The 15,134-nt window shown below is 42.7% G+C and overlaps 1 protein-coding gene across 2 annotated transcripts in view; it reads left to right on the top strand.

The window, feature by feature from the left end:
- Positions 1-2,807: 2,807 nt before the first annotated feature.
- LOC139765884 (uncharacterized) overlaps positions 2,808-15,134 on the top strand; it is a 99,343-nt gene continuing 87,016 nt past the window's right edge. Inside the window, exons 1-2 of one of the 2 annotated variants that reach the window (XM_071693767.1) lie at positions 2,808-2,928; positions 3,321-3,587. In XM_071693767.1, the coding sequence (XP_071549868.1) occupies positions 3,531-3,587 (57 nt within the window). In that variant the 5' untranslated portion in view covers positions 2,808-2,928; positions 3,321-3,530. Of the gene's footprint in view, positions 2,949-3,320; positions 3,588-15,134 lie in introns of both variants that reach the window. The other variant, XM_071693768.1, reaches the window with a different exon arrangement.

The raw sequence follows: 15,134 nt of genomic DNA, 5'->3' as shown, positions 1-15,134 counted from the left end.
CCAAACTTTCTCTTCTCAGTGTTGTCCCCATCGCTTTCTTTCCGGACACCTCTTATCTTTCCTGTTTTTTCCCTCTTTGAGGGAAGGGGAATGCTTGTATGTTTGACGCAATACATAAGCACATAACGTGTACATACATAATTGGACGATTATGTAGAACGATAATGATGCCCAATAAACATATTTTATGTGTAGGGAAATATTTGGTGAACAAATTTCTTTATATCCAGTAGCCTACATAGCACGGGCAAAAATATTCCACAGTCAGATGAGTAATGAGTATATCAGAAAGGAAACTTCTAAATAGTCGCTGGGAAAATAAGTAGAAAGAGAAGGTATTGTAGAGATACGTAGAAGAATAGAAGAATGATTTTTTTTTTTATTGTATACGACACTATCAATAGTTAGTTGAATAATAACTCCTGTATTATGACTAAAAATAGGAACAGACCTCAAGCAAGGATTTTACCTCGAAGGCCCGGTCAACTATTTCTGAATCAACCTAGCTTAGGCGAGACAAGGCGAGCGGATATTAGAAATATAAGAAATAAAATAAAAGCCACCCGTGTTGACTAGCGTTACGATTTTAGGGGGAATGCGAACGAAACGTTAAAAATGATTAATTTTCTGCCCTACGTTCGCACGACAATAAGCAGCAAGCCGTATATTTGTGACGGGGTATTGCCTCGTCCAGCCACCAGCCTCTGCCAAATTAGCATATCAGGAGTTTCCACTTTGATATTTTCAAAAACTTTTAGGAAGACAACTTTTTTCTTTTTCTTACCTATACCGCTTATTGCAGCTCCAGCCTTCTTGCTGATTTTCCCTTAATATCTCGAATTCTGAAGCTACACCTCCCGTTCATGAAACCTTACAACGCTCCCACTTTTCCTTTACGTACCCGAGAACCTATAGACGTGTGATGTTCATTTTCATTATTCTCTCTTACTCTTCTTATTTTCAAGAGACATTATGTAATCCTCATGCAGGAAAATACTCAAAGCTCACTCTTCTCCAGTATGATTAGAGTTATACTTATCTCTGACAAGGGTCTAGTAAACTCTCAGCTTATAGCTGAAGGAACAGGGAAAGCTACAACGTCTTTGCTGTTGATGCTCATGGCACCAAAATTTTTCAAGGCCTCATCTCGTTCATTTATTACACTTCTCATGCCTGTAGACCACCAGTGTTCCTCTTTACAAAAAAAAAAAAAAAATGTATGTCCATTTATTCTTCCCACAATACCCCATAAGTTTGTGTTCTCTTCCACTGTCACAAACAGCCTCGTTATTACCCAGTGGTTTGTTGCTATTTGAATTCAGTTGTCATGGTCCCCACAGCCCCCGGATCATCACCTCGACTCCATCTGCTTCATCTTACCTGCACTCCCGTCTAACCCACATTCTGTTGACCTTTTATTCCATATGATATAGATCTTTGTAGTTTTCACGCCCCACTATGGGTATCTTTTACTACTACTGAGGCATTCCACTTTTGCCATTGTACCTTCTATTGTTGTTACACTCTTGCTTGTTTACCTACTGTTGTCGTTACAGCTGATGGCGTACCTTCTACTGTCGCTACACCCCTGTTAATGGTGTACCTTCTACTGCCGCTACACCCCTGTTGATGGTGTACCTTCTACTGTCGCTACACCCCTGCTGGTGGTGTATCTTCGACTGTCGTTACACCCCTTTTGATGGTGCAACTTCAGTCGTTTCACCCATGCTAGTAGTGTACCGTCTGTTTTTAGTACACCCGCTCCTGACAGTGCATCATATATCGTCAATGCCTCCCCTCTTGCCGGTACGCCTTCTGGTGTCACTGCATCCCTACCTGACGATACACGTATTGTCAGTAGACCTACCCTCTCCTGCCGCGGCACTTATGTTGTCAATGAACCTCCCTACCGGTCTACCTTTTGGTGTCAATGCACTCCCTCCTGACGTTGCACCCTTCTGTGTCATTGCACATCCTTCTGATAGTGCATCTTTTATAAGTGCCCTTCTCTCCTGGTGTTACTCTTCTGCTACTCCCGACCCTCCTACCTAGCCTTCATATAGATGTGACTCAGCGGTTGGTGCACCGCTGGTGTTGATGAAGTTCTGTTACTGGAGTTCATCCCTGGTGGTGATGGTGCACCTCCTGCCGTTAGTGATTTACCCGTGCCGTTGGTGCTCCTTTGCCATTGATGGAACCTCATGCTGTTGTTGTTGATACAGATTCCAGCTTTTGCCTTTAATACAGCCTCCATCTTTTGGTAGAGCCTCATGTTGCTTTTGTTAATATAGCCTCCAGCTGTTGGTGGAGTCTCCCGTTGTTAATACAGCCTCCAGCTGTTGGTGGTTTCCCATTATTAATACAGCCTTAAACCGTTGGTGGAGTCTCCTGCTGTTGATAAAGCCTCCAGCTGTTGGTGGAGTCTCCTGCTGTTGTTGTTTATACAGCCTCCAGCTGTTGGTGGAGTCTCCTGCAGTTGTCAGGGCAGCCTCCAGGTGTTGGTGGAGGCTCCTGCTCTTGTCGGTAATACAGCCTCCAGTTATTGGTGAAATCTCCCACTGTTGTCCTTAATAACAGCCTCACGCTATTGGTGGAGTGTCCTGCTTGCTGGTGTTGTCTTTTACTGTCACTGAATTTTCCTGCTATTAATTAAGGAGTCTCCTGCTGTTGGTGGTGCCTCCGGGTGTTGATGGAGCCTCCTAGAACTCTGTCTTGTGCCCCTGGTACCCCTCCCTCTCCCTCCATATTCCCCATCCCTAGATGGCGGGTCGTGACGTGCGCCGTCGTCGCCGCCGTCTGGTGAGTGGCGGGGCTGCCGGATGGAAGCTCACATCGCGGTGGTCCTCTGCCGTCTCCGGACGCTGGCTGTGGCTCGCCTCCAGTACCGCCCCAGCCGCGTAGCTCTTCGCTTCTCCTCCGCTCCCGTCGGTACGCTCCTTCTGCAGCGTGTTAGTCTCCGACACTTGCAGCTGATTTTACTCCACATTCACAGTACATAGCGAGTGTCACGCGCGATCACACATTTCTTTAACTTATTTCATCGATTATACTGTGTAGTAAATTCATTCGTTGAACGAGAAGTAACGTCCTCCTTATACTCGATAAAAAAGAATTGCATTAATTTTCTCGGAAAATCTTCAGTTGTTATACTTAACTCTCGAACAGTTTGTCCACCACCAAAAGATCGCGTCTTCGCGAGACACGAAGAATAGGTTCATCTCCGTACGGGCTGCTTATGAACCTCAAACTTGTTTTCGTCTTACTGATAATCCTCATTCGCTCATAAATATAAGAAATTCACAGGATTTCATTTCTTTCAGGGAAAAAGCCAATCGCAATAGTTACTCAGGGACTGGAGGGCATTTGCTCAGTACACAGAGTCGAGACTTGCCGCGCGCGTCCCGGTGTGGGGAGGTGAGCGTCACCCCTGTTGGAATCGTCGGGACTCCGACCCGCTGGATCCTCAAGCTCCCCAGGCAGGGAGTGGCCACTGGCGCCGTGCCCCTCCCAGCAGGCAAGGGCGCGGCACCATGACAGTCTGCTGGCACTTCACCCTCCTCCTGCTAGTCCTCCTCTTCCACTCCCAGGTGAGCAATACAACACCACTACCACACACCCAGAAGGTAACACTACACCACATATCATTCCGAACCAGGTAGGTAACACCTCACAACCACACCATCTAACGACGGGTATGTATGCAAAGAACACGACCTGACTAACTGACAGTGGTCAGGTGTGTCGGCGAATGAGTATCTTGGATATTCCGACGATGAGGTAAGTCACGTTACTCTCATACTCGGTAGCAAGAGAGATGGAAGGTATAGACATGTATAATGCTCACACAATTATCAGAACAAGATCTGGAGTGCAAAGATTCATGTATGCTGCTCGTAGACTAAGTGAGACGAGTCTTGAAAAATAGAGGTTCATTGATGCTGTTCATACACTCGGTATAACATGCTCTGCAGGGGAGCGACTCGCGTATGTTGCTCATACACTCGGCTGGACCTACAGGTTTCTCATACGCTCATCAGGCTATGCTTTGGAGGGGAGTAATTCATGTTGCTCATACACCCAGTTAGACACGTTCTAGAAGGCAGAGATTTGTGTAAAGACGTCAAGTTGGACTCTGATTCTGAGAGCCCAAGGTTTTGGTGTATTATAAAATCTAGAGAAACGTGTATGGGAAATATCTTCCCAAAGAATCGCAAGATGGTCCCTAAAACTACGCACGGATCATATTTTCTTGTCGTATGCAGTTCTCGGGATGTTGTACATCTAAACGAAGTTGGTCAAGAGGACTTAGGGAAAGGATGGATTGTTACCAGATATTGATACTTTCAAGAGCAGGAATGGTTGACTGTTTATCCTCTCGACCCGTCACGTAAGGTTTTCAGGACGATATTTTGGAACAAGTGCATACAGGAGTGAAACTTCTGTACTACGTAATTTTGCAGAAGTGGTGTCCCAAACAAGGACGTTCAAAATTTGTTTATGTTAATGTTCTTCAAACTCAAAAGACTCACAAAGGGGCTTTCCCGACGCTGAAGCGACGTGAAAGTAGCGTCCGGTGCGCCACCATGTCTCCAATAATCACTGTTATCTTCGTTGTACTGTTATGATAATCAGTTTCATTTTCGCCAACATATATTTTTATCTGTAGCTGTAGTAACTGGTCACTAGAGAAATGTTACACACTGCTGTGCTTAAGCTGAAGGTTCACATCATATTTTACAATGATATTTTAGAGAATGTTGACAACTGCTCAAAGTCAAATGCCTGATTACTAAAAGGAAATCAGGATAAACCCCTACGTGGTAGAGACGTATAGAACAAAGCTTTTAATTGATTATAGTCTAAATCTATCCTTCGTTTTGTCAGCAACCATACCAGATTGGACATATAACTTCTCACACAGTCAGAGTAACCTAATTGATCGAGGTAGCGTCTGGTCAGTAAATGGGAAAAAGACCATCTGGGAACACCAGATGCTGTTGACATATCCGGTGAACGCTACCCGCTAGACCTAAGTCATGGGAAAATCTCGTCAGAGGGCAAGCAGAAACGATTCTCTCTGTTTCTCTTATAGATTCATCAGTGGAATCATCGGCTGAGTGTCTCAAGGTTATATGTGAAGTATCTGTTTTTTTCCGTCACTAGCCATATGAAATGTATGATCACTGACTCGCGTGGTTTTCCACGAAAGATGTTTAGATGTTTCTTGCTCCTTTTGGTTTTATTTAACTGGGAAGCCTACGGAGCGATCTGGGATGTGAACTATTGAAAAAATTCTTGCTTTACGTTTAAGAGGCCATTTACCAGTCCTTATTGATAACTTCCACGACCATAGAATCTACTCGAGTTTAAGGATATCTTCTTTTTAAGGGTTTGATATGGAATATTTTGATCTTTGTCTCATATGTTTTTAAAGGATCTCTGGATCTTTCTTATGGTTCTGTGTAACATCTCGGGTTCTCTTTATCTGTCATGGTTTCTCAGATAATTGCAATATGTATATTACGAGTAAGCGTAATATGGTAAGAGGCCTTCCCTCTGATATGATTATCTCAACGGGTCCCATTGGATAGATTAAGGTTTTATCCAGCCGGCAACGAAACGAGTACCACACAGGTACTTGAACAACGGGATTAACTGACACACTTAAGCCTAATTGTGATACGTTTGAGACACCGGTGTTGCTGCAAAACTAATAAAACTAATATGCAAGTATGTAAACCCACCCTACCCTACCCTCATCCATGTCTAACCTGGCTTACATGAGAGCAAGCAATTTGCAGTAGTTTAAGAATATGTCCCTACAAGATTACCCCTTACGAGATTCAGTCCCGCGAAGCCATCAGTGTAAGACCAGTGAGATGATACAAGCGAGAACCTGAGGTGTCTGGCCAACACCACCTTGTAACTGACGTAACGGCCGCGGTGCCCGCTAGCAAAATTAGAACAGATAACTTCCCTCGACACTGGCGTAGCTTCAAAGTGTTTGATGGGGATAGAGAGTGAAAAATAATTTCGAAAGATAAGTTTATCGATTTCTTTTTTGTTAGCTGTGAGAGAAAGGTTCTCAGTTCGAATCCTGGTTGTTGGAGGGTATCATGTGTTCTGTGAAGTGCACGTTCATAGGCACCATCTAACCCCACCACGTACCCACCACGCCACTTACCTAACCCCACCTATGCACCACCACCAACCCAACAGCCGTGCAACTATCATCACCTACCCACTGGCCACCTACCTATCACCATCTCTCTACTAACCCATCAGCCCTTTATTCATCAACTACTAATCCACTGTGTCACTTACCCAGGGTCACCTATCCACTCATGACAATATAACCTCACTCACAAACCACCAACCAACCATAGGCCTCTCTACTCAAACTAAAAGTAAAATGTAAGGTAATCATGTTAAGCAGTAGCCAGAGGGTAAAATATGTGATGTAAAGAAGTTTACAAACTAAAACAGGTGACGACAATGAAAACTAAGCGTAAGCTGACACAAGAGTTTAGTTTCGTAATGCCGTATACTCTCTTCCATCCATCAATGGATGATCTTGTAAGTTGACGAAGACAACGTCACTTCAGTAAATCCTAAGGTAAGGTAACTTTTTAAAGGATTTTTTTCCCCGATTATTCGAAATGAGGTAAAGGAGAGTATTTGGGGTCAGGATGACGCTTTATTATGTGTGGAATTTTATGACTTTCAGATTTTCAAACTCTCGTTATCAGATTGGTAGTTATGATATATTAAAAGTAGAATCGAACTCGAATGGTTCAGATCAATTCATCATCGCCATTCTAAAGTTCCATCAGCGGCTGCAAGATGTTGAACAGGAACTCAACCTGAAGGAATCATTTCCGTTGCATAACTGAAATTTTTCTTCAAGCCGGAACGGGCGTCTTCTATATTTAGCAGGTCTTAGGTCAGGTACGAGACTAGCTCAGTATTATCGTGTAACGAGAGAGGAACCAACTGGTATGGCAGGGTAACACAGTCTCTGTACATTATGTCTGAGGCGAAGGAGCTAGGAATGTAAATGGAATGTTATTACCCATTACAGACCCTCACTACATCTCGGTGAGGATGTGATATTCCTTCTTTATATCCTCTACATGTATGGTCAATTTTCAGAAAAGAATCAGAAAGAATCAGTGTGGAACCAGAGCACATAGATGCAGTTAGTATTTACTGGCAGAAAGACAGGCAGTTAGTCATGACAGTTTGTCCTTCGTGCATTAGGACTCGATTGTATTTGCTGAAATACATCCTAGATTATTCTAGCGAATATTCACGTCATTATCATTGGTAGTGTAATGGCGGAGTCTGAGTCATGACTTTGATATCACCGTCCGCTTGGCCCATCGTTGTGGGCGCGAGCCATGACGTCAGACACGCCTCTGCTCACGGCCTCACTACTGCCACTCTTACGTAACACCAGTCAAAGGATTTCCCTGCGAGACCTTTTTGCTCATAATTAAATCGCCTGTTGCAGAAACATCGCGCTGACGCACACGAAAACTAGGCTGACTAATGCTTGAGGAGGACCTTGCGTACGGAAAAGGTTAAAGTACACAGGTTTTTCTCCAAGTAGGAACTATTGAGGCAACATTGTTCCAGGTAGCATACAAAACTTCTTTGTTTGGAGAAATGATTTATGATTCAGGATGGCGCTGACTGTTCTCTATCATGGTACTTCCATACCGTATACAAGATGGAAAGAGTTTGACTTAGATGTTCTGGGGATGTGCACGGACAGACAGCCAACAGGATCTGATGAGATCATCATGGAATGGTTAGGTGAGGTGTGGAGCTCAGTAAGGCAGGACGAAATGAGGATGTCGAGTATGAGAATAGGCTAGAAAGAGAATACTGGAGCTATTACAAGGTACTAGAACGGAATCAGGAGGAGGGAATAAAGAACGTCCGTTGAGGATCTGAATACAGAATGGTTCTTGCATCAATAACATGTATTTTGGTGAAGAAATGATTCGTATATGCGTGTGGGGAGGCGATGGCGATATACCTTAGGGTCTATTGTGCCACAGAAATTTGTATCCCACGGCAGAGAACTGGTTAACGGACACATTGTAATGCAGAAAGAAATTACAACGAAATTTCAAGTCTCCACTTATTAAACAGTACGCGAAGTGTGTTTGGCATAGTACGGGGTCAGGAGAGAGGGCACGGTAAACAGTACTACCAAAAATGTGAGGTTAAGAAATGATTTGTTCAGCGACATAGGATAGATGGAAAGCCTAATCATTTTCGAAAGAAAAGTTGTAGTAATAAACGAAATGCTGGGAGAACCTTTGGGATATTATTGTGAGTGTAGTTAGGCCTAGACGTAGGAGTTGGTGAGTGGAACGAGAAGGTGATAACAGCAGTTACCGGGAACCATGTTGTATCTGGGAATTGTGCTGCTCAAATGCATTCACAGACCAGCGATAAGACAACTGAGGGAATGAAACGAAACTTATCAAATGAAAGAAGGTTTTAAGGACGAGCAAAAGAACGTAATGAAGTTTTTGAAGAAACTGACCAATATAAGGCCTCAGAATCAGATACACTCGTCACTTGCGGTACAAGAATGTATAGAAATCCTATACAAGCCACTAACCGTGCTTCTTGAGGTCATATTTCAATAGGATTTTGTAACAATGGGGCGAAGGAGCGCAAGGATGGAACAAGGTAAACGAGACGGGGGTTACCCTGAAACTACAGACCTGTGTCACGAACAGCTGTGGTCTGGGAACCGATGAAACGATAATCAGGGATCAGACAGATGAGGTCTTCGTTAAAAGGATCGATGTAGATGGGAAGCAATATACAGTCAGGGAAGTCTTGAGCAACACATCTTACCAGTAAGATGTCTTTTGCTTTCACTCTTCATATAAAGTGTGAAATTCTTTACTTTCATATAAATTCTTCACTTCAACGTTCCGTCTTCCTTTCAAGGGCAGGTCTGTTATCACTAACATGATTAAATAAATACAGAATCCTTGGATCTCTTTAATGGGGCTCTTGAAGCTTGAGGCTGTGCTCTAAATCGAAACAGGAATGATAGACTAGAGTGAGAAGTTCCTCGACGAAACTATACTCCTTCGTCCATTGAAGATGATACAGTTTCGCTTAAGTTGACATTTCATTCGCGGTGCGACGACATGCAGGCAAATTCCAGCATCGCACTATCATATATATATATATATATATATATATATATATATATGTATCTCCATACTTTACTGGTTTCCCGCGTTTGCGAGGTAGCGCCAGGAACAGATGAAGAATGCATCTGCCCACATTCATTCTCTAGCTGTCATGTGTAATGCATCGAAACTACAGCTCCCTTTCCACAATCAGGCCCTCAGACCATTCCATGGTTTACCTCAGAAGCCTCACATGCCCTGGTTCAGTCTATTGAAAACACGTCGAAGCCAGTATACCACATGTTCCAATTCACTCTATCCCGTTCACTCCTTTCACCCTCCTGCATGTTCAGGCCCCTATCGCTCAAAATCTTTTTCACTCGATCTTTCCATCTCCAATTTTGTCTCCCCGTTCTCCTTGTTCCCTCCACTCCTGACATATTCATCCTCTTTGTCAACCATTCCTCACTCATTCTCTCCTTTCGTCCAGACCATTTCAGTGCACCCTCTTCAGTTATATCAACCAGGCTCTTTTTATTACCACGCTTCTCCTTTACCCTTTCATTATTTACTCGTTATCCAATATTCGATGAGTAGAAATAATCCTTTCACAATAGCCAGGCGAACAAGTATGTCAAAGATCACAGCGAAAGTATAACCCTGACCCAGCAGAGGCCGCTCCAGAGATTCCTGCTTCACAATGAGTCACTTCCACGCCGACATAATTGTTTCCTGACGTTAAGACGCACAGGCAGCTAGACCCGCCATTTCATTCGCTGCAGTATGCCACTGCACATGGATCATCGATATCTTTTTCATTAATAATCTAACTTTAATCATTGAAGCTAATCAGTATCATCAATATTCACTTATTGGTTCATTAAAGTATTGAGAATAAACAAATGGCTTATTACCTTTACGATTTCCAGTACTATGATGGATGTATTCGTATGTTTTATGAACATCTTCCTCTTTCTGCAGCCAAAATATGGTCGGTTTAATGGTCAGAGACTTTGACCATACATAGTATAGGTCTATACGCGTCGTGTTGAAACGGGTTTTGTGGGCCAAACTCAATACTCCAGCGTCAGGTATATTTGAAATTATTTGATCGTTGCAGCAGCAACTACATACATTTACTCTTAGTTAAGTTCTGATTTACTTCTATCAGAATGATTTTACAAAATGTTCTTATTACTCATGGATAAAATGAAACATCATCTGTGCCACACGCCCAGCATTATCCAGCCGTTTACTTCTAATAATGATGGGAAAGGCTTGGATAATGCGACACGATTATGTACGTACGCTAGTCTTCCAGAGTCACCTCTAAGACTTCTCTTTATACATGCTGACCAGGTTGCGAAACAGCCTAACCGGATATCGATGTTTTCGTCTTGTTCGCCACAACTTCTTCCGAATTTATCCGAACTTATCCTCCTCGCTTTTCTCTATAATGTGACTCCGCAGGAATGTTCCCAAGTCTTGACACCTTCAGAATTAGTTATATCATTATCTTCCACACTTCTGATCACAGGAAATTCCACCGTGTCGCAAGGGAACTTAGCTGGCTATGGGTTACAACATAACCATCCGACTTTTTATGCGGAAATTAAGGTCTCAAAGATGCACTCTCTTTTTAACATAGCTAATACTATGGAAATTCTGAGCTGAAATAGGATGACTTAAAATTAATATTATCCCACAAAATTCCTCGCAATTTAAGACAAGAGATGAAGAAGAGGTAATGTAGGCCACAAGTTGGAAAGGGGAGATGAACCTCCCGGGGAGGGGGGTATAGACGGTAGTGGCGCCCCGTGCCGGCCTCTTTAGCATACTAAATGAAAATTCAATCACAGTATATTTTACGTCGAGGGGAGACACTCTCAATATTATTACGATAACTTACCTAACTTTTTTTTATTACAGATTAACTTAAAGTTAGGTAGCAGTGGGTCGGAGGCAGCGTTATGACGAGAAATGTATGTCTTCCACTTACCTATTTACCTAATTGCACAGCATGGGGAGTGAGTTCTACGTTCCCTTACTAATGACGAGAGTTTGCCATGACGAGAGTTTTCCATACGCAAGACTACCGAGCAGCGCTCACCTAAGGAGAACTTAAGAGTTAATAGTCAGTGTCGTGTGATTTTAAGTAGTCAAATGTGATGTGTAAGACAGAATGTGTGTATGTGCATTGACCTCCATCAACCCACGAGTATGTGAGCCTAATGACATCCATGACTTCCCTCCTCACCATGTTCACAGAGTAGTAGGCTTTGATTGGTACACAATCCCACATACCTCACATTCCCCCGTAGGACAGTTCCAGGATAGGGGGAGGTGGAGCTTCCCTTACTCACCATTCCCGACTCTTCGGTCCTGGGACTAAAGGCAAACTCCCCAGCATTCTTCCAGCCCGATGTATCAGTATACTAGGGAGCATATACCCTCCCCCAACCGACTTGGGTATGCTCCATTCTCCCAGCCTCACTCTTCCAGGACGAGGTAAGGGGCCCCACTCTCCCAGCCTCTTACTTCCTGGACCCCTTTTATGGTTTCTTACAGTTTGGAAGCTGCAATACAGTCGGAAGCAGTGGAATAATGAACTCGTTTAGAGCGAGAAGTTCCTTGACGAGACTTCCTATCGTCAACTGACGATGATACAGGCTTGCCAAAGGTGACTTTTCACTCTCGGTGTAACCACAGGCACCATATTTTTTTTTTTTAGCATACACACAAAAACACTGAGGGGCCATGGTATGAACTGCGTGAAAATCTATCGACTTTAATGTTGAAATGATCCTCATGTGAACATCTAAATCAAAACTCTTGCAGTTCAAGTAAAATCTTATTGAATAGTGCGAATTCGGGTATCATTGTAAAGCCTTCTCATCCTAAGGAACTTTTAGTTAAGCAGCCAACGTGCCCCTCATCTGGGTAGCGACGAGTATACATATTTTGCTTCATCTGGAGATTATATATAACATTCATCATACTGCATTGTATGTGTCTATACGCATTACACTGAGCCAAGGAAGGATGTGCTACATACACAGTGAGATTTATAAGTTATCTTGTAATCGTCCATTCTATTCTCTCACGAGCAGACATACCAGTCGCTTGTGATTACGCTAATTACGTTAAACGATGAGACTTCGCAATCCTAGGGACTGGCAGCGAGGCAAAGTTGTTGGCCACAATTATGGAAGCGTCAGTCGGCTTTAATAACTTGGAATGTAAGTAATTATTGCGAGATTTTCAGACCCTGATTTTCAAGTTCCCGGGTATCACAACAAAAAGAGAAGCCAACCAAGGAAGATGTCTTCGAACGATGACTATTGGTCAGCGATGATATCAAGATCGTTATCAAAACTTTAGTTATAGCAAGAAGTCAAGAGTCACGAGATGAGTGGCGACCTTTACCATGTGAACTTATCACTATCGGATTCCAGGAAATAATGAGATGATTATGTCTACATCATCAACCCGGGAAGATCACAGCAAGTTAGATACTAGTAACTGAATTTTAGTGATGTCAGACGAGGTGTCAATAATATACTGTATTTGCTTGAAGTGCTAAAAACATTCTTTAGGAGACACGCGCCAATAGAACAATTCAAAGGCGAGGGTTTCTGATTTTCGGGTTTTTGTCCAGTGTGGGTTTGTTTATGCAGCCTGCAGACGCGAAGCATGAATGACGCACGAACCCAGTGTTCGTCTTGCCGCTCTGGAGCTGGAGGAGGATACCTATGAAACCAGTTTACAGTGAACTTTAGACCTCAGTACGTTACCCTTTGCAAATCTAACGAGCCCACTTCTGTTCATTCTAAGTATTCACAACTACTTCCTGGACGATTTTGAGCTATGCTGTGTTGCTGAAAGCATCTAGGCCATCTGAGCTGCTACATCTGTGACTTTCTCCGTCAAATTGCCTCGGTAACACCGCAAATGGTGTATAACGGTGAAAGTCCTCTGCAGATTCCTGCGATGTTTCCTCTTTACTGACCTTCGAGGTGGACACCGCGTAGTGAGATGATAATACTGCAGCCGCCAGTATTGTTCCCGTAGTAATGCTCTCCCTCACACGCACTTTGAATCTACAAAGTTTGTTTTGCGTTCGCGTCGCTGATTGTCAGGAAACGACTGCCTTCGTACGACTATATACGTCCATGAGTCCTCCACCCTGACACAGTACTGCCTTGATCAGCAAAGTTGCCACAGTTACAGTACTTATAGTCGGGTTCAGTTTATGAAATGAATTTCAGTAGAAATTTTGGTCGTAAAGAAAGAGGTGCATTAGATTTCCATATATCACAGATTTCTGGGAATGATAATTGTTCACTGAGTTTAATGAGAAATCATTCTAAACCTTCCCATGTTTGTTCGTCTCTCACCTGCATAGTGTGTGTTTGTGTGTGAGAGAGAGAGAGAGAGAGAGAGAGAGAGAGAGAGAGAGAGAGAGAGAGAGAGAGAGAGAGAGAGAGAGAGAGAGAGAGACATAAATGGGTTAGCCCTCAGCGGTCACTGGGAGCGAAACCAAAGCGTTGGACAATTGGCAGTGCGGGTCAGCAACCTCCCTAGGGGTCTGATTAGGGAGTGCGTCCAGGTCCCTTTCCACGACTTTCTCCAAACACTGAGTTGTTTCCAAGAAAAAATCTGTGATTCTGAAGAAAAAAAATACACTTTCTCTTAAACATTTGCCATCATTAAAACCCAATTCATACACACACACACACACACACACACACACACACACACACACACACACACACACACACACACGCCGTGAGTGAAAAGGTAACTTTGGGAAAATTCTCGTTAAAGAACTCACTCAAAGGAGTCAACATTTTCCTGTTTATGGAAGTAATGCAACCTCGGGCTACATGAGCCTTTAGAAAGGTCCTGGGAAACGACAGAATTCTCTTTCAGAAATAGGTCCTGATATAATATATATTTATATATATATATATATATATATATATATATATATATATATATATATATATATATATATATATATATGTATATATATATATATATATATATATATATATATATATATATATATATATATATATATATATATATATATATATATATATATATATATATATATATATATATATATATAAAGATGAAAGCCGGCAAGGCATCAGGTTTGGATGGTATTGCAGTGGAATTTATTAAAAAAGGAGGTGACTGTATTGTTGACTGGTTGGTTAGGTTATTTAATGTATGTATGACTCATGGTGAGGTGCCTGAGGATTGGCGGAATGCGTGCATAGTGCCATTGTACAAAGGTAAAGGGGATAAGAGTGAGTGCTCAAATTACAGAGGTATAAGTTTGTTGAGTATTCCTGGTAAATTATATGGGAGGGTATTGATTGAGAGGGTGAAGGCATGTACAGAGCATCAGATTGGGGAAGAGCAGTGTGGTTTCAGAAGTGGTAGAGGATGTGTGGATCAGATGTTTGCTTTGAAGAATGTATGTGAGAAATACTTAGAAAAGCAAATGGATTTGTATGTAGCATTTATGGATCTGGAGAAGGCATATGACAGAGTTGATAGGGATGCTCTGTGGAAGGTATTAAGAATATATGGTGTAGGAGGCAAGTTGTTAGAAGCAGTGAAAAGTTTTTATCGAGGATGTAAGGCATGTGTACGTGTAGGAAGAGAGGAAAGTGATTGGTTCTCAGTGAATGTAGGTTTGCGGCAGGGGTGTGTGATGTCTCCATGGTTGTTTAATTTGTTTATGGATGGGGTTGTTAGGGATGTGAATGCAAGAGTTTTGGAAAGAGGGGCAAGTATGAAGTCTGTTGGAGATGAGAGAGCTTGGGAAGTGAGTCAGTTGTTGTTCGCTGATGATACAGCGCTGGTCGCTGATTCATGTGAGAAACTGCAGAAGCTGGTGACCGAGCTTGGTAAAGTGTGTGAAAGAAGAAAGTTAAGAGTAAATGTGAATAA

The sequence above is a fragment of the Panulirus ornatus genome, chromosome 56, assembly GCF_036320965.1.
Source record: "Panulirus ornatus isolate Po-2019 chromosome 56, ASM3632096v1, whole genome shotgun sequence".
Classification (NCBI taxonomy): Eukaryota; Metazoa; Arthropoda; class Malacostraca; order Decapoda; family Palinuridae; genus Panulirus; species Panulirus ornatus.
This window is presented reverse-complemented; position numbering and strand designations above follow the sequence as displayed.